The sequence below is a fragment of the Opisthorchis viverrini genome (assembly GCF_000715545.1).
Source record: "Opisthorchis viverrini unplaced genomic scaffold opera_v5_265, whole genome shotgun sequence".
Taxonomy (NCBI): domain Eukaryota; kingdom Metazoa; phylum Platyhelminthes; class Trematoda; order Opisthorchiida; family Opisthorchiidae; genus Opisthorchis; species Opisthorchis viverrini.
This window is the reverse complement of record NW_008751920.1, coordinates 617,745-638,494: the sequence shown is the minus strand read 5'-3', so window position 1 is coordinate 638,494 and position 20,750 is coordinate 617,745. Positions and strand designations below refer to the sequence as shown.

Below are 20,750 nucleotides of genomic sequence, written 5' to 3'. Positions count from 1 at the left end.
GCAGTGTTCTTGTTCTCGTCTCCGAAGAGCAGAATAGGGCACATAAATTTTCGATGGTCTGACCAAATTCATGCTGTCTTTGGTATTGGATTTTTCACCCACGAATTCAAGACCATACTTTTAGACATGCAGTCACTAAACACACCACTTACAAATCATGAAGGGGCACTTGAAGTTGTGGGGCGTTTTTCGTATCTTGCAAGTTATATTAGCTCCAAGCGTAGTGTAATAGATGAGGTCAATATGTGAATCTCTAAAGCTTGGGTCGCTTTGGCTAATCTTAGATGACTATATGAAGGAACGTGTATCAAGTTTCAGTATGACAGCGGAACCGAGACGTCTTCAGGTCTTCGACCACCATTATCTCAGAACTATGGCTGGTGTGGGCTTTTGTTAGCGAATCCGTAACGAAGCAGTTAAAAAAATGAGTATTAGACTTTGTAACCGGGACATCAATGGAAGATTATGTCTAGCGTAGTAGTTGCGCTGTGTAAGTGATGCACTGCGCATTTCAAACTGTCGTATGAAAGGAGTTACGAGAAGGTTAGCTGCTGCCTTCTAGGATGGTTTTTGCGTAGATTTCACTGTGTCTCGTTGGAGGCGCTGAGAAATGTGGCTGCTAATCGATGTGAGTGGAGTTCCTGTTGTCATCTATCCTGATTGCCTGGTTGGGCGTCTTGAGTTGTAGGCACTTGAGGCTGATTGTGTAAGGATAGAACTTAGTCTCTTTAGCATCTGCTTTTATCCTTCACAGTAAGGCTTTCCAATGAATTCTGGCTGCGTGGCATTGAGTCATCAGTGTTGATTATTGATCCCGTGCTGTTTGTGGTGGTGATAACGAGTGACTCCGAACGATAGAGCAGCCGTGTCGTAATCTTCTTTATGCTAGCACGCAAACTCTTTATCAAGTAACCACAGAAAACTTATTTTTGGAAGGCTTGGACTGCAAAAAAGGGGGGCTACTAATAGCGCTAATAATCCGTTCATTTGGGTCTTAAACTGAATCGTTGCAGCAGTCTACATATGAAATCATCTCAGCTATTCAGCTTCAATCCACCGGTTCCATCCACTACGAATCCTTCGATGTAACCCATCATCATCGGCTAATGTTGGAATGGTTTAAATGCACGAATCAGTAAATCTAAAATCATATTACTGGTTATGGGGAAATGTTCACGCCCAGCAGATTAGCTGGTGGCGTTTATTAGAAGATGATGTCCTGGTCACTTACTTCTGGTGCCCGTATCTTCATGGTATGTCTCTTCAGCATTTCTACTCTCAGCACATTGTTCACTGTCATGTCCGATTTATGATGTGTTTACTTAGGTTACACTGTTTTTACTATAAGCATTTTTATCTTGATGCAACCGTTTTACTCTCACTTCATTCTGTATGTCTTCAGAGGCACGCAAGGTTGGTTCATCCTATAAACTGCTTTATTGATTTCGAACTGTTGCAGAAACTGCACGCCTTCTCCAGCTTCATTGGGAGGTATGTTTTCGTTTGAAGGAAACTATCGAACGAAGAAGGTTCAAGTGTTCGACAGGACTGAGAAAGTAAGTCGTGCAATTGGTTTTAGCGAAGGGGGTTGATCTTTCTTACACAATGCTCTTATTTTGCCCTGTTCTTGTTATGCCCCGGTGTACAGCTGCGGATTGATGTGATGAGCTACAAAAAGTTGGTGTTGATTGATTAGCCAATTTTTTCACGCAGTTCTACATCTCACTTCATCATTTTAAGTGAATGTCAGCACGGCTATGCATCTGACGCTGCATCCTTTCATGGGAGCATCTTAAAATGTTTTGAGAAATTCATGTTTCCTCTATGTTACTTTCCAGTTAGTCGTCTAATAACCTTCCTGTACATGAAAACGCATCTGGACTCGTTTCATAAACACGTATGCTGGATACCACCCATACATTTCCACTTAGAGGGCGAAATGGCCCGGTGGTTAGAGCACGAAATGGCTGACAAGAAGGTCTGTGGTTCGAATCCGACCTCTGCCCCTCGACTTCTGTCTAGGTTTGGGCGACCTGACAGTATCTCAGCCCTCGTACTTCCTTCAGGTGTCATGGCAGCTATGCACCGAAAGGGTGTTACAGCTGAACGATACGATTTTTTCCATTCAGAATGTGTGTTGTTCGTTGCGTCGCTCTTAAACATTGTCCCATTTAAAATCCGCCACGCTTATCTCTAGCTGTTCTCTAGCGTAACATTCATCTTGTAAAGCATTGCGCTAGCAGTCGACACGAATCTCCAAGTACCACAGCCAAACATGGATACGCAGCAATATGATGCAATAATCCACAGCTTTTGACAGTAAAAATCTTTTGGTGTAGTTGTTAGCGATATAGTATGTATGCACTGCTTCCCGCAACGTTGCACACCCAGATCGAAAATCGAAATCGTTCAGCTGTAGCACTCTTTCGGGGCCTAACTGTCATGCCACCGCAAGGAAGCACGAAGGTTGGGATACTGTCAGGTTGCCCAACCCTAGACAGGGGAAGTCAGAGTCGTAGGATATGCAGCTTGGTCTCTCAGCATACAAAGGGCAAAAATCTCATGAGTCGAGCGTAGTGAGCAGTACACAATATCTCACCATCTCTCGGTTGGTTACAGGACGCCTAATGTGCATTTCTCTGCGTTTTAATTAAAATTCTGCCTTGACAGTTCATTTTTGTAGACATGGAACTGAATCACTGTAGACTGTCCATATGGACAATGCGCAAACGAAGTCCTCTGATGCCTGACGTAAGACATAGAATTAGGATTGCCTCAAAAGCCACGGCCTATATCATGTGCTAGGCCTTACACACTCCTATCGGGTTCATGTTTGCTACTCCTCAGTAGGCCTTCTGCAAGTATGCTTTATTCTTACGCTGTATTCCCCATCTATGTGTAGATCCTATATGGACACACCAGACAAATTACTCTTGGAATGGGACCAGTTTCTCTGCTGTTTAGCCCTTGTTGCAGGTAGTTGCTATCCACAAATTGAGTAGGTACTGATTCGTCTCACCCCTTCTGATCTGGCATCTTCGATATTTTTGTCCATTGTGAAAAATCGGCGTTCTTGCGGCGAGATGGCCCAAGTGGTTAGAGCGCTAATGACCGAAAGGTCCATGGTTCGAACCCAACCGCTGCCTCTCGATTTCCCCTGTCTAGGCTTGGGCAACCTGGCAGTATCCCAGTCCTCGTGCAACCTTCGGTTGGCATGGCAGTTAGACACCGAAAGGTTGCTACAGCTAAACGATTTTTTAAAGCTAAAACTAGGACAGGAAAAGTTAATTGTGTTGCGCTTTTGAGTTTCCAGTAATAGTAAAAAAACAAATTTTGTTTTTATTGCTCTGTTTCCAGTGTCTTCTGAGTGGACTTAGTTGACTGCGGGGGTGGATTCTATTCACTCCTTCACTTGGTTTTCTGGTGGCTCGATGCCAGAAACCAACTGGAAATTTATCCTGAGTTCAAGTTAATTCTTATTTGGATCTGGGCATATCATTCTAAATTTTCTTGCACAACTGAAAGAAGCGTATAGTCCGGTGGTGATAAATGGGCGCGAGTAATCTGATCCACTATTGAAACAGTTGGTGCGCCATCGTAACACCCCAGTGCTTTCAACAGTTTAGGGTAACCAAAATTGATGTGCCATGTCCAGTTTGGTCATTTCTAGCAAATGTTTGAGAGATATCGATTGGACGACCCGGTGATTAAAGTAGCAGTTTTGCGCCATAGTGATGAGAACAACAAATTCTGGGGTGTTATTGATCAACACGTCGATACCTTTGGATATTTTTCTTACTTTTAAGTATGTTCAGTATCATTTAGGTGCATAAAACATTATCAGAGTCACTGAGCCTGAATGACTGTCCGATATCACTGAACTGTAATGAAATGTTGTTAATATGGTCGCGAGCACAGAAACTCGAGTTTGTTTCTAAATCATCTTGCATTATAAACCATGTGCCACACATTTCTAAAAACTCAAACCCTATCCACAGTTCTGTATAGTTTCACGTTGGTTAAAGATTGTGGTAAACGACTTTCGTAATTACAGCGAAGGTGGCAAAGAAATCCTATCTCCTGTGCTTGGTCTTCCTGATTAGTATATTACAAACTTCAGTTGACGAATACATGTGTGAAAAAATGGGAAGGCCCAATGGGTCACCAGGTTAGGTGATGTTTGTGGAGCGGCATTGATCGTAGGCCAACTCAAGATGCCCAGTCGGCACAACGAGACCAGCTACAAGATCGTCGTTCGGGACATCGGGCAAGTCAACCACATCTCCCAAGCGTGAACACGCTCTCAGACGTAATTCAGGTGCGTCCAGTATATACTGGCGGAGTGGTGATAACGCACCCGCCTCGCATGTCAGATGTCTAGTGTTCGAACCCAGGCATGGCCAAGTATATGCACTCCTAATGAGGTCCAAGAAGCACCAAACTTAGTCCCAGCAATTCCTCTTTTAGTGTGAATTCACCGGAATAACTACGCCAGGACAGGAGGACTGTTCAAAAAACAGTGACACGAACGCAAATTATTGTTGTTTATCGGATTATTCGAACGATCGATTTGTATCCACTTCATAGAAATTGTTAACCTGATAATCGGTGTGATCAGCAATAAATAGAACAGGTTAAACTTTCATGGTATTGTGAAAATTACAGGAGCGTTGAGGGACAGAACTAGCCACTCCAAGTTACTGGTCCATTCAAGTATGCACTAGCTGGGGCGCACATGATTTATAAATGTATCCTCAGGGAAAAGTATGTGAATAGTTCTGCGTCTTCACCATTTTTTAACACTGCCGTATGACATCCCAGTGGTGAAAAGCACAGATATCTGCTCCCCCTAAGAACCTGGGCTATTCAGCAGGATTACCAACCGCACAATTCGGCTTTCGTTGAGCGATTGCGCTTATTAGAAGGACTGGACCGACTGCCATTCAGTTCATATCCCGTGGCACATTTCACGACTCAATGTGCTGCGTTGGAGCTGTTGGACCACATTTTGTAGGGAAAGTTCATTTGTTCAATTCCCTTAGCCAGTATAAGGAGTGCACACCGGAGGTGACCTGTACAAGTGAATTCGGCTTTTTGACATACTGGCTCACCCCAGACAAGCAAGTCTATTGCTATTTAGACAATATTCGTCCTCCTGACTTACGGGAAATTAGTCCCTCCTGAGCAATAGTGAACCAGGATTCCCAAAAGTTTAGGGATTTGACACACTGCACCCGATTAATCTAAAGAACTGTTCCCAGGACGGGGACGAAGTGGACCCTCTATGGAGAAGGTTTCTGTTGTGGGGCAGCAAGTTGGGTCGAACCGTTTTACCAGAAAAACGGGTTGTTTTTTCACCGAAAAGTCCAGGCAGCCAACCCATGGTGATTACTACCGATGGCAATATATTCCCAACAGATAGGCTAAAAAGTTACAGTACGCAACTACTAGGGGAGCAGTTGTCCTATGGAAGCAAATGTCCCGGAACCGCATCAAACTATTCGGGCAATAATCAATTTATCGACTGAAACTGCACCAACATACTGGGCCATCCTTATAAACTTTTAGCAAAGCAAGCGCATGCACTGAATAGTTTTTCCACGCTTTCTGAAACACAATGGCGTACGGCCAAACTGTTCCCGTCATCTTTCATCTCTTTTTCGTTTGCTCTCACTCCAGATGACTGCCAGCACAATTATAAACCGCACCAGGGAAGAACGTAAAAAACGCGAGGTAAGTGCAGCTATGCGATCCATTTCTATCGTAATGCAGTAAATACTGCGTCTTCTACCGACGTTTCGTGCAACCGTTGGTGTTCTGTACTTGAAACATCACCTCGGATCTAGTTTCCAATTTACTCCTTACTGTCCCATAGTTTCGATTTACTTATTAATAGATATCGAATTCTTTTGGTTGACTTGTGGAACCTGGTTTGCTCCAGATCTGGTTAATAATATTGGCATACTCGAAGGGACCACCAGAGAAAACAAGTGGTTATGTGCCAACAATCACTCCCAACTATGTAGTCTTACAGATCAGTATCATAAACTTCATGATCTAGCAAGCATCGTGCCTCACTTAGTTATGTTGCCTAATATGCCAAACTGTTGACAGAACAGCCTCATGGTTTCGCCACATGCATTGTGTTCTGAATCGGCGAGACACAACGAGCAGCTAAAATATATTGCACTACCAGATTATTCGAAAAGAGCGCACAGAAAGTAGCGAGACAAGGAACATGACCATCAAATCCCTTCCATGTTTACGTGACCCAGTCACCTGTTACGGGCACGCTTGTCTGAACCGATTAGTTACTGCTCGCAAGGTGACCCTCAGTACGCGATGCTCCTCTAAGGAACACCGTTAGGAAGTATAGCCCATTCATTATTTCGAGGTATTGACTGCTTAGGATCTCAAATCACACAGGGCCATAAGAAGACAGACATGAGAGTAACCAACAAATGAGTTCCTTTCAGCATATTTCGTCGGAATTCATCAGCAACGCTAATTCACCGGGCACTAGGAAGATTTCAGGTCGGAATTGTAATGGAGTGAAAGTGAGGCTCAACGGCAGGAAAAATGACATATCATCGCTGCTCCATCCAAGATGATTGATAACCTGAACAGAAGTGTGCTATATGCGTATTCACCTCGGACACAACACTAAATTTGGCAGCTGTATGTATTCTATCGTACTTCCATATAGCCTTTATTCGTCTGAAAATTCTGAGCACACATTAAATAATCAAAGTCATCATCATCATCATTGTCAGCTGTAATAACCGCGTACTCGTCATACAGTGGTTGTAGCTGCCGCAGTTTCGTTCACCGATGTTTTTTTTGGGAGGGATAGGTGCAGTGGGCTGTCAAGTGGGGGGGGGGGGTTGGAAAAGGGGCTTTGGATTGAAGGAAATAGCTTGGATGCACAAGCACCATTGAGGGGGCGACTGGGCCATATCTGACAATGTCTCTAGCCATTGATGTGGCCCGTCTCGGGGTCCCCATCCAGGAAGACGGCAATGACCAGCGCAGCTAAGTTTGCTGGTAATGGTTTTCATACTTCGCTGCCAAGTCATTGGTTGACCGCCTCTGACTCTNGAGGAAGTCGGTCGACTGGCATACACAACACGTGGCCAAGCCAGCGCAACCTATGCAGTGTGATCAGTTCACCTATCGAGGTGAGTTATTTCTCCCGAATACCATTCGACGTACTTCAGAATTGCTGATCCGGTGTTCCCACCAGATTCGGGCAATGCTCCGAAGACGTCGATGGTCAAACACTGAAAGTCTTTTGACGTCCTCGGCGCGCAGTGGCCAGGTTTCTGATCCATATAGTAATATGGAGCGCACCGCAGCATTGTAAACTCGACAATTACACTCCTTTGTATGTCAATCTGGTTTTGACGGGAGACTCACCTGGAACCCAGCTGAATCTCTGGTTTATGATGTTTTTTCGAGCAACTGAATGCGCTGCATCAGTTTGCCTCATGTTTCAGTTTGTATGATATTCGAGGTATCGCTACGAATTGTACAGACATAATACGTCACTCATGAGGTTGCTTAAAGCTCTTCGACAGCCCACGATCAGTTTCGCCCTCCTTGTGACTCATGAGGTAGACGCAGTCCCCGAGAGATTCAGTCGGATCCTAGATGGGTCTTCCGTCAAAACCGAGTTGATATACAAATGAGTGTATTTGTCGAAATCCGCCCAATCCGGGTTCATGTAAAACATAAGGTGAACGGGAACTCTGGGACTGTGCCTATCTGATGAGCCCAAGAAGGGGCGAAACTGGTCGTGGACTGTCGAAGACTTTTCAGCAACCTTATGAGTAGTGTATCACGTCTATTTGTGGGATACTTTCCAGATAAATGGATGCCATTTTAACCGACTTGGACGAACCATTAGCAGGCCCTTATTCGGACCCATTCGGACCTCCATGACGCCGCTTTTACCCCCACCATTGAGGCCGAGCACTCACGGAATATGGGCTTGAAAGTGAATGATTACATGCTACTCGCACGTCTGTCAGTAGTGTGAAGATGGTAGTCACGGCGCTCGTGCGCTCACACAACGCATCTTCCGGACTGATGTTTATTTTATGCAGCAAGTCCATCGGAAAATAACATCATCGCTAGCCAACACAGTTTCACATATTGTCCTCTAACAATGATGAACCTGCCCCATCACACGACAGTTATAATTACCAATCCGCAAGCCTGAGATAACACAGAATAAGGATTCAGGTCACATCCTGACTGTCGGTGAATCATCCCACTGACAGGGAATTTAGGCAGTCAGCCTTTTTACGTTCCGTGAGCAACTTACCGCAACCGTTTTTGTAAACAGACTCCAATTTAAAAACACCATAAACGAGAGATTCAGCTGGATTTCAGGTCTCACGTCAACTCCAAATTGGTATGCAAATGAGTGTATAAGTCAGGCTCTGGATGCCTACACAAAGTTAAAGATTATCGTTCGCTCTGAGGCGGTGGTTTATATCCAGATCACACTATCGTTCGCATTCGCATCCAGTGTTCCTTCTCCGAAAGATCATCCACCCGAAATTGACACAATCTAACGGTGCACCTGACAGCAAGCCGATGATTGCGACCTATAATTAACAACTCTCATTAAGTTGTGAGAACGTTCATGCTACAGGACTTTTTTCTGAAGACAATATTTTCCTTTTTGGAATCACGCTAGTTAAGGACAGGATTTTAACGAAGCAGTGTGACAAAACACCTCATCCTTAATGTGTGGTCTGCCATGGCGTCTTGAAAATGGGTGGAACATTTGGAAGCGCATGTGGGCCTACCATAACTCGATGTTCGACATATGTATCTAGATGCCCAATGGCCACGCCACATCAGTGCTAGTTACCTGAGCTTTGAGTTTTTAGTTGAATTTGGTCTGAAACTGTTCAGACCAAACATCTGCGGTTCCAGGTATCCTCCTGTCTGTTCATAGGCATGATCCGGGCATATTTACTACAGTGTATATGGGAAACCAAAAAGGCACCATATATCTGGTATCTATCGTGTGTGTGCGTATTTTTAAGGAAAGCTTGAAAATCCCGTATGATCGCCACCGAGGCGCCAACCTAGCTTCGGTGGAATTGCCTTCTGGGCTCATCGTGCATCCCTTCCATTAGCAAGAAGAGCCATCACTCGAGAAAAAGCAATAGACTTTCAACCTGTTTGTGGATGTTTGGATATGACATTTGTAAACTGTGACATATGCTGGATTACCAACACAATAACAACAGTGGACAATTTTGTTGGTCATAGATATGAAACCGGCCTTCCTTCCGGTTTCCCTATAAAACTGTTCACCTTACCGGGGAACACCAAATATATGAATCAGTTTTATAAGCACCAGATTTTCATTCAAGAAGTAGAGAGATAGTGTCCAGCTCCATGTCTTGAGTGTTCTCCGAACCAGCTGGGCTCCGCCAATGGTGCTTGGTTTCACCCTTTCCAACTTCGTGATTATTGATACAGTGTAAGTGGCACTCAGAGGACCCGATCTCGTGGAAATGGTGTAGAATGTCGACCGACGCTGTGCACGTGGATAAAATTGTCGTCCTTACTTCCGCACTCCCTCAAACACATCATCAAAGCTCTGAGAAGTGTAGGCTCTTACGAGATGCTCTTCGCATCTTCAGAGTGTAAAATCACACTATAAGGTAGTCGGGAATACCCCGACGCTTTACGTAGTAATCCATCTACCATTGACTGTCAGCAAGTTCATCTGCTTAGGAACTGTTTTATTTTCTTATTTCTGTGCTGTGGATCACGTACTCTGCAGAACGTGTTCTGCGTTTACTACACTTCATCAATTAGGACTGATATCAGGACTTTTCCTCTCCTTTTTCACCATCACTATTTCCTTCCTCTGGCTTATATCAAACCATCCGATGTGATGTCCAAGGTGACAGAAAAATGTGTGCTTGCAAAGAAGCCAATTGCACATCTAAAAATAATCTGCTGAGAGCGCACAAATACAAATATCGTTTAGCTGTAGAACCCTTTCGCTGCCTAACTGTCATGCTACCCGTAGGAATCACGAGGGCTGGAGTAGTGTGAAGATGGTGGTCACGGCGCTCGTGCGCTCACACAACGCATCTTCCGGACTGATGTTTATTTTATGCAGCAAGTCCATCGGAAAATAACATCATCGCTAGCCAACACAGTTTCACATATTGTCCTCTAACAATGATGAACCTGCCCCATCACACGACAGTTATAATTACCAATCCGCAAGCCTGAGATAACACAGAATAAGGATTCAGGTCACATCCTGACTGTCGGTGAATCATCCCACTGACAGGGAATTTAGGCAGTCAGCCTTTTTACGTTCCGTGAGCAACTTACCGCAACCGTTTTTGTAAACAGACTCCAATTTAAAAACACCATAAACGAGAGATTCAGCTGGATTTCAGGTCTCACGTCAACTCCAAATTGGTATGCAAATGAGTGTAGAAGTCAGGCTCTGGATGCCTACACAAAGATTATCGGTCGCTCTGAGGCGGTGGTTTATATCCAGATCACACTATCGTTCGCATTCGCATCCAGTGTTCCTTCTCCGAAAGATCATCCACCCGAAATTGACACAATCTAACGGTGCACCTGACAGCAAGCCGATGATTGCGACCTATAATTAACAACTCTCATTAAGTTGTGAGAACGTTCATGCTACAGGACTTTTTTCTGAAGACAATATTTTCCTTTCTGGAATCACGCTAGCTAAGGACAGGATTTTAACGAAGCAGTGTGACAAAACACCTCATCCTTAATGTGTGGTCTGCCATGGCGTCTTGAAAATGGGTGGAACATTTGGAAGCGCATGTGGGCCTACCATAACTCGATGTTCGACATATGTATCTAGATGCCCAATGGCCACGCCACACCAGTGCTAGTTACCTGAGCTTTGAGTTTTTAGTTGAATTTGGTCTGAAACTGTTCAGACCAAACATCTGCGGTTCCAGGTATCCTCCTGTCTGTTCATAGGCATGATCCGGGCATATTTACTACAGTGTATATGGGAAACCAAAAAGGCACCATATATCTGGTATCTATCGTGCGTGTGCGTATTTTTAAGGAAAGCTTGAAAATCCCGTATGATCACCACCGAGGCGCCAACCTAGCTTCGGTGGAATTGCCTTCTGGGCTCATCGTGCATCCCTTCCATTAGCAAGAAGAGCCATCACTCGAGAAAAAGCAATAGACTTTCAACCTGTTTGTGGATGTTTGGATATGACATTTGTAAACTGTGACATATGCTGGATTACCAACACAATAACAACAGTGGACAATTTTGTTGGTCATAGATATGAAACCGGCCTTCCTTCCGGTTTCCCTATAAAACTGTTCACCTTACCGGGGAACACCAAATAGATGAATCAGTTTTATAAGCACCAGATTTTCATTCAAGAAGTAGAGAGATAGTGTCCAGCTCCATGTCTTGAGTGTTCTCCGAACCAGCTGGGCTCCGCCAATGGTGCTTGGTTTCACCCTTTCCAACTTCGTGATTATTGATACAGTGTAAGTGGCACTCAGAGGACCCGATCTCGTGGAAATGGTGTAGAATGTCGACCGACGCTGTGCACGTGGATAAAATTGTCGTCCTTACTTCCGCACTCCCTCAAACACATCATCAAAGCTCTGAGAAGTGTAGGCTCTTACGAGATGCTCTTCGCATCTTCAGAGTGTAAAATCATACTATAAGGTAGTCGGGAATACCCCGACGCTTTACGTAGTAAGCCATCTACCATTGACTGTCAGCAAGTTCATCTGCTTAGGAACTGTTTTATTTTCTTATTTCTGTGCTGTGGATCACGTACTCTGCAGAACGTGTTCTGCGTTTACTACACTTCATCAATTAGGACTGATATCAGGACTTTTCCTCTCCTTTTTCACCATCACTATTTCCTTCCTCTGGCTTATATCAAACCATCCGATGTGATGTCCAAGGTGACAGAAAAATGTGTGCTTGCAAAGAAGCCAATTGCACATCTAAAAATAATCTGCTGAGAGCGCACAAATACAAATATCGTTTAGCTGTAGAACCCTTTCGCTGCCTAACTGTCATGCTACCCGTAGGAATCACGAGGGCTGGGATACTGCCAGGTTGCCCAAGCTTAGACAGGGGAAGTCGAGAGCCAGAGATCGGGTTCGAACCACGGACCTTTCGGTCAGTAAGTTCGCGCTCTAACCACCGAGCCATCTCGTGGTCTCTGGACGTCGGAAGAGTGGTTGTCACGCACTATTAATTAAAACTGAGCTGGGAACGAAAGAATTGTTTTGAGCCGTTGATACCCTCATGAACGATTGAGGTCTTCTTTGCATCACTCGGCGAAATTGTTGTGTTGCCTGATAGGTTTGAGTCTGATGTATACACTATCCGAGTCTGGATGCATGAGTTAGTCGGCTTGCGCTCTCCAGCTTAATCCTCCCTAACCCCATTGCTCCATTTTCACTTCTCTGATTTCTTTTACAACTTGCCTGTGCAGCTAAATACTGGCATAATCCAGTTGCTTACAGACGGTTCAACGCTGAACAGGATGACAATACTGATTGCTATCATCAATGCCATGAATAATACTGTAATCTGCAAACCGATGCTCAACTGTATGAGATTCCAGTCATTAAGTTTGGTTGGGAACCGATCCTTTCTTTGGCCTCTTTTACTCCGTAGGGAGTTAACAACCCACCAGTTTTTTGCCAGTAAGTACCAAGCAAACTTTGCTCAACCATCAATCTTATGTTTTTGACGAATCTAGTGCTGATCTGTTCAGACTCCCAGTTGTTTCATTCTGCTAGTCTTAAATCCAGTCATTTTTTGTCCCGATTCAGCTTGTCCGGGTTCAGAATGAAGCTGCTGCAAGGATACAGGCGTTTGCTCGTGGAATCTTATGCCGTGTTGCAGTGGTGAGTTTGGAACTTTTATTTCCGGTTTACAGGAAATTTGAAGCTGTTCAGGCCTCGGCCAAATTTCTGCAATAACGGAGTATCACCGGAAGTGTGAATTGAGGATTCAGTCTTTCGGTTATGAAGCTCTGAGGAAGCTGATTCTTCGTTCTGCCTTCTGTGTAATGACTCCATCCCAGATAAAGCTGACATTTTTGTTCTTCGAGTTACCTTAGTTTGTTCTACTGCTAAAAGTGCCCCGAAGTACAGTGTCACCAGCACCACCACTTAGAATGCATCTTTCATCAACATGTGACTGTCACTGCCGAGAAGTTCCTTATGGTCTAGACTTTAACTGGCTATCCAAGTCGTCAGATAGTCCCTCGCACGTCTTGCGCTAGGTACCTTGGAATTCTGCGAATGCTGTAGTTGTTTTGTGAAGTGGATGCTGTATTCACCGGAAAATATGCCCTCACTTTGAGAGGGAAGGTGAAAACGAGGTGTACTGGGAATCGTTACCATCATCCTCATCGACAGCATGACATAAGTGTCAACACCGAGAATTCTGCGAATGCTGTAGTTGTTTTGTGAAGTGGATGCTCTATTCACCGGAAAATATGCCCTCACTTTGAGAGGGAAGGTGAAAACGAGGTGTACTGGGAATCGTTACCATCATCCTCATCGACAGCATGACATAAGTGTTCAACACCGATGCTTGGCTGCCGTACGAAATCGTGCAGTCACCTGAAGCCGGATAGGCTTTGATTTAGCCCGCCCGGCGAGGTAAGGCTATTTCTGTCCGCAGCTTTAAGTGATTTGTTTACTGTAAGTACGAGCACCTCTGTAAAAAGACCGGATGAGTCTGATTTTTCGAAGCTACTCCTGGATCGCCAAAAACAATGGTGATCAGCTGCCAACTCAAACAGTAGTATCTTGGAACTAGGCTGTTTCTCAGTCCCTCAACTATCTTTGGTATCCGTGGAGCAATTTCTCACTTAACCTCTGTTCAATTTAGAAACGTGCGGTTGCGGCGGAATTCGACGTTTTGGCCAAACAACTCAACGGGTTTTCCAGTTCTATACCAGTCAATCAAGAATCTTACTTGTCAAACGAATTTGGAGAATTCAACAAGATGCTTTTCCGTCTCATGCGTTCTTTCAACTGGTATTGCCGACGAACTTTGGACAAGGACAGGCTTGTATGTTCTACACTGATTTCCCGCTATCCTACTGTCAATTTTACAGTGAATCTACCAGTGTGCTTTGCTAGGCTGTTAGTCTGTGTTCATACTTGAATAGATATGCTTGGTTTCTGCCATTTCTAGGCTTACAGTTGTCGAACAGACGTTCATTATTTCCAGCCACGCAACCAACTTTTCCTCCAGATAGCATCCATCTGGGAGCCGTTCGATTTCATGGTTGCTTTGTGACGAGTCCGTTACGTGACTGAGTCCACTTCCATAATCTACACAGCTTTACGATTTTATCAGCGCTCCTAGGCTATATGCAGTCCATGATATTTGAGAGCTACTGACAGCCCGCTACCCAAAACTAGGTCCATTGATTCTTCAGTTTGGTTTGACTGCTCAGGTTGTGCTCAACACTGAAGTGAGCCTTCGGCCAAAATCGACTTTTGAATGAGAGTGCCTCCGAAAACACTGGAAATTCCATGGCACTTATCCCTGGTTTGTTGTAGTGTTTCTGATAATCGTTTGTGCAGCTTCCACCACTGTTTAGTCTTGGCACTCGTTTTCAAATAAGACATCCAAACACAACTAATTGTTGCCGTACTCGCCATTACCAAGTATAGCTGTTTTTAGGTTCCGTGGCTACCCTCACAAACCCTGGGGTCAGCCACCCGAAAAGACTGTGCGATCCGAGCTCCGACCGTCATTGCACATCGTAAGGCGCGCCGGTGAAATACGGATGAGTAGTAGAACGTTTTTCACTGTCTTGTTTGAAGGTTCTGATTTGGAGTCGTGGATCCGTACTCGTCATGGCCTCAAGGCTGCTTCACGCCTTGCCAAAAATGAGGTTTTTTAGCGCCCCTTGGTTTCGCCCAGATCCATTAATCTATTACTCTCTGTTCGGCTTTCGACTGGACGATGTCGTGATAGTTCCAGGCAGCTCCACCGTTTCTGTTTTATCGTACGCAGATTTTGGCTTGTAGGTTCGATGGATGTACTATTTCCACTTCAGAGAGTCGCTGTTCGGTCATTGCGGTTGAACTTGATCGCAATGACCGGCAACTTCTTGGCTGTAATAATCTCACCACGTATTTTGGACTTATGAAAAGTTTCCTAGATTGTCTAATGCCGATAGGTTGTAGCTAGCCTCGTTAACAAACGCTTTAGCTGAGCAGATGGTCGTCTTTTTCTATAAAAAATGACTTTCATTGGTACACTCCCCACCAATTTCGTACGCCACCCTCCTTATATCCGCTAGCTCACTGCCTGTCGACTGTTGCTATCCAGACAAGGGCTCACCACTTCTCTGTTTTGGATGTCATCCGAATCCTCAGATCAACGTTTCGTCCTCGGCTCTACGCTGCGCGTGGTCCTCAAGTAAGTTTTCCTTCGAACCCTTACATTAAAGATTATCGTTGCTTTGCTAGTCTTATACTGATGGAGACACTCAAAATTCCGTCTATATACCACATATTTAAAAAAAAATATTACAATGTTCCTGCACACAGCTGTATTAAATTGGTTGCAACGGGATGAGGAAGTTGATGTTCATCAGTTTCGAATAGGAAAGAATATAATATAAAGCTTTTCAAACGGCCCACTACTTATAGCAACCAAACATGTCCCTGGGTTTTTAACGATTTAAAATGTAAAACGTAAACACATTCTTGCGAAGACTGGTTTTCTGCTGGGGGAACTCGATAACCTTTCAGTAATTTATGAATTGACACAAGTTACATCACAAGTACTGTCAGAACGATACTGAACCCTACAATTCATTTGTTTTCTCCTTTCACTTTCAGTTATCTAGCTAGTCTTCCTGCCATATCCCCATCGAGTGACTACACAATTCCGGTGCGCCTTTTGGAAGATATGATATCCCCTAAATTAATCGAAACCTCCACTGTTCATGCACCCTCAAACGATTCCCTTTACTCCAATCGTCTCTGGTTGTACACATATCTTGCCAAATGTCACTACTTCCGCATTCTAGCTCAATTTGTTGATCGTCAGTTACCACCAACTGCAGGCTATTTGACGAATCAAAATGCTACCGACAATGATGTTGCGGTATTCGACCCGATCGAATTCCAACGAGTGCCTCGTGCAGCAACCTTTGTCCAATTGGTTTTGGCTCCGCTCACCTGGGCTGACGCGAACTTACGCAAGGTACGTTACAACTCTATGAAATCTGCAGCGTCCTCTTTGGCCATTGAAGCTGTTCTTCGGTGTGCGCGTCGACGAAGGCCGTGTCTTTGTATAAGAGGTTCCGTCAGGTCGTTCACGACTGATTTCGTAAGGCATAACTTCCATATTAGATATCGATCTGCACCACTCTGCTCGTGTTGTCTCTCAGCCCTTTTAAGCACCCCCTATACGTGCAGCACATTTTGCCCCTTCTCACACTATTATATATCCCCTCTTCTACCCTACCCTACAATCACTCATTCCGCGGGTCCCAGCACTAGGCCTGACCGCTCTGTTGACGCTCAGCTGCAACGTGTGTCCGAATTCCCTTAAAACCCTAAACACTTCGAACTCTGTTTTTTCTAACCGAAAGCCGGTCTACTTAGTCACCTTTAATGTTCGCACACTGAAGCAAGCAGGACAACGAGCGCTTCTTGCTCGTACGCTGGATTCCTTATAAATTGATGCGTGCAATCTGTTAGTAACAAGGATACAGGACGCAGGTACTGTATCGAACTGACCGCCTCCTCGCTCTCTTCCAGATTCCGGCTGCGCACCTCTGGCGATGCAGAGACCACTGTAGCCGGGTCTGCTGGCGTGGGTATCGTATTGAGTGAACAAACGGAAGCGTCTCTACTTGATTGGATACCCGTTGACAGTCGCCTATGCGTTGTTCGTTTGGTAAAGTCTGTGGGAGAATCTCAAGAAAGTGAGACGTGTCTGCTTACGCCCCCACTGAATAGCTCTGAATCTGCCAAAACAGTTTCTATGACGCTCTAGTTGCTTTTTTTTTACAACGGACTAAAAGCTCAGATATCGTTGTGGTTGCTGATAATATGATTAAGCGCTGCTGGGGTCCAATTGGGTGGTCGTCTTGGATTGGGTACGATACGCCTGGATATGGGAGATCGCCTGCTTCAAATGTGTGTACTGATCACAAACTGTTTCTTTACAGTATCAATTTCCGGTACAGTGGAGATCGCTTGACAACGTGGTGCCCGCCAACGAACCAGCCCCGAATCCTAATAAACCGGATCACCGTCAGTTACCGGTGGCGAGAGTGGATCACTGCCCGCCATCCTTCTGGAATACCAACATGAACTCGGACCATGCACTGGCGCGCTGCTGCTTTTTTGCGCTTTGCAAGTCTACGCGGAATGCGCACACTCTGCTTAACAATTAGGAAGCTAGTGGATCTGGAGATCAAACGATTCTATCAGAACCGGCTCCTCGAAACGTCGCCGGACAGTCCGATGTCGGTTATTATGGTCAGTGGGAACAGATGTGCGATGCGCTTCTCAAAACTGGAAGTACCATTTGCTATACAACTCAGCCAACCTCATCCAAACATTTGATCTCCAATAGGATCTAAGGCTTTTCAGGAGTCCCGGAGACAGACTCCTCCTAGCAGCAACTACAATTCGACGCATCATCCGACGCCGGGTGAAGACTCAGAAGCTTGGTGGATCCGAAAGGCCGAAGAAATGGAAGGTACTAGAAGTCCTGGAAACGTTCCACTTGTATCATTCACCTGGTTTTCGGAAGCCTCCTGTCAGCTGAACTATCATGGACCAAAACGGCTCTTTTGTATCCAGCAAAGAACATTTGAGCCATCGGGCACAGTATTTCTAACAACAATTTTGTTGGCCACCTGCCGCCTCCAATCAGGAATCCTGGCATTCAGCAGAAAGGTGGATTGTGAACATGAAACGCCCTTCGGCACCAAGTGTCCAAGTGTATATCTCTAATCAAGCGTCATCGTGCTGCAGGTCATGACGACCTTCTACCGGCTCTATTCCAGGATGTGGGTCGATTCCTCAGTCAGTGCCTGCCTAGCCTGTTTGGACCTTACCGGTGAACCGGTAATTGTGCCCATTAAAAAAACGGTACTCGCAGTGAATGTAGTAACCACAGGGGTGTTAATTTGACTCATGTTGTAACAAAGCTTGTGGCGTCACTGATTCTCCGTCATCTTACGGCCTGTGAATCCTTGACCCGTGAGCCTCAAGCGGCATTTCGGACGGGTAGAGTTTGCGTTGACCACATCTCCACACTCCGTCAGGTGTTAGAGCAAGGCCATATGCACAGACGACCCGCAATCTTTGTGTTCCTTGAGTTCAAGGGTGCTTTCGACTCTGTCGACCGTTGGGCACTTTTAATCACATTTGCTCAACAGGGTATGCCCCAGAAGTTTATGAACATAATCCGGTCCCCATATTCATCTGCTTCTTGGAGTGTAAGAGTGCATGGGCAGCTCCAAAAGCGGTGTCCGACAAGGATGTCCACTCTCGCCCCATTCTCGTTTGAATTCCCCGTCGATGGACTAATCAGGCAAACGCTTGAAGATCTTTAAAACCCCTGTATTCAAATCGTTGCAGGCGTGAACCTTGTCGATCTGGAGCATGCAGACTATATCCTCCTCATCCTTGCAGACGAAGGCGATGCACAAGCCCTGTCGAACAGACTGACCACCGTCATACCATCTTTCGGCATGCGTCTTGCACCTTCAAAGTGCAAAGTCATGCTGCAGAAGATGCAGTTTCTGAACGTGCTTCTTACGATTCAAGAAGAATCACTAGAGGTTACGGAGAATATCACGTACCTCGGAAATGAAGTTCTGCCGGAAGTGTGTTGATGAAGTTAGTGCAGTAGTCTCGAAGGCCTGGAAGGCGTTCACCAATTTGCGTCACTTGTGGCGTCAAAAAGACATATTTCTTAGTCTCAAGGGTGGTATGTACTAGGCTCTAGTAAAGGCTGTGTTGTAAGGGTGCAAAACACAGGTTTTAACCACGGTGCCTCAGAAGCGTTGCCGGTGTCGAATGGCGTCAACTAGTTTGTTGCGAGGTAATTAGAAAACGGGTATTTGGTTGTGTGGCAGGTACTTCAATCGCGGAAAACATCCAGATCCATCAAGTACGGTCGTTCGGCCACGTGCTACACATGCCGAAACAACGTCTACCGAGACAAGTGTTGTTCCCTGTACCCCCTTCAGAATAGCGGACACCTCGAGGTGGGTGACGCATGACTTGGCAGAAGGGCGTGAAGGAGATTACGTAGGGCTTAGTTATTGTCGGTGCAGTACGCTTTCCAGAATGGGTCCCCGTGGCCCCTCCTGCTTTTTCTTGGTGGCTTACCGATGTTAGTGGTGTTCTTACTGTCAGTGTCTTTCCAGATTGTCGTGTTGAGCGTCTGGAGGTTTATGCGCCTGGGCCAACACCGGGTCCCCTCCCTTACCCACCCTTTTCCCTTCTTTTCACTTTAAAGCTTCATATATAATTAGATAAACCTTGTGGTTGTGTGGCTAATAGGCGTCAGTGTCAATATTGATGTTGCTGTCTCTGCTTTTATTCACTGGAAGCGAGATGGCTCAAGTGGTTGAAGCGCGAATTTACTGACCGGAAGGTCTCTGGTTCGAACCCGACCTCTGCCTCTGGACTTCCCCTGTCTAGGCTTGGGCAACCTGGCAGTATCCCAGCCCTCGTGCTTCCCTCGGGTGGCATAGCAGCTGGCACGTCACTGAGTTATCTACTTCACGTTCCTCGGATGTTAGGGCTATTTAACGCTCTGTTTCATTTCTAGACGAGGGTTCACCTCGGTGCCTTTGGGGTCCACAAAACAATTCGGTTGGACGGTATGTTGAACATCAACTCAAACGACGTTTGTTTTTGGAGACGTGGTGAAGTTAGGAAGGTCAAAGTACTGAGCAGGCTAGTGCAGCAGGGGAACCGTTCGGGCTAATCCGCAAAACCGGATCCAGAACACCGTGTGTTAGTGAACGAATCAAAAGTATTATGCAGCAAAAGCCATTGACTGCATCGCTAGGTAGAATATTTTCAACAGCAGTTTAGTTGGTCGCCTCTCAGTTCGAGCCATGGTCCGTGGGTTGATTGATTACCAAATGCTTTTCTGCCCTGAGACGCCATTGCGCCCCCAACCAGCACTGCGTAAAGATGACAACGCGTCCTAGCTAGATTGTCTGAAATCATTTGGGAACAATGACCCAGTCCGGCCAATAGCTTATCATACCTCTAATCAAGAACAGTGCGCGAGACGGCTGTTCAAACCACAAAGGCATCAGCTTAACATCTGGCTTCACGTGAAATGCAAATCACAGAATAGCCGAACAGTTCATAGTTAGCCCTATGAAACGAGGCTATTGCATTCTCTTGTGGGAGATTTGCTGTCTCACAGTCATCTTTAAAGACGAGTAACTCTGTGATATCCATCGGACGGTTTCCCTCCTCATGCTTACTGAAAAACTGCGTTAAAGAAGGCGTTACTTCGAAAGCAAGATGTGGAAACCTCAGACTCCGTCGCTTAGGGAGAATTCAAGGTGAATGCTGCACTGAGCTCGTCGTTTCACTACCAAGTGGGTGTGTTTGTCCTGAAAACAAGCACCACACGCGTGAACTAAAAGCCCACGCGGTTTGATAATTATCAGATCCGACCGGGCGTACAATCTGAAACG

General features: G+C 45.4%; 1 protein-coding gene across 1 annotated transcript in view; it reads left to right on the top strand.

The window, feature by feature from the left end:
- Positions 1–292: 292 nt before the first annotated feature.
- The window catches only part of T265_09230 (hypothetical protein), a gene marked incomplete at both ends in the record, with an annotated part of 39,835 nt that continues 19,377 nt past the window's right edge, over positions 293–20,750 (top strand). The window contains 6 exons of the mRNA XM_009175249.1: positions 293–380; positions 11,974–12,197; positions 12,856–12,930; positions 13,925–14,107; positions 15,354–15,472; positions 15,898–16,264. Of these exons, the coding sequence (XP_009173513.1) occupies positions 293–380; positions 11,974–12,197; positions 12,856–12,930; positions 13,925–14,107; positions 15,354–15,472; positions 15,898–16,264 (1,056 nt within the window). The remainder of the gene's footprint in view (positions 381–11,973; positions 12,198–12,855; positions 12,931–13,924; positions 14,108–15,353; positions 15,473–15,897; positions 16,265–20,750) is intronic.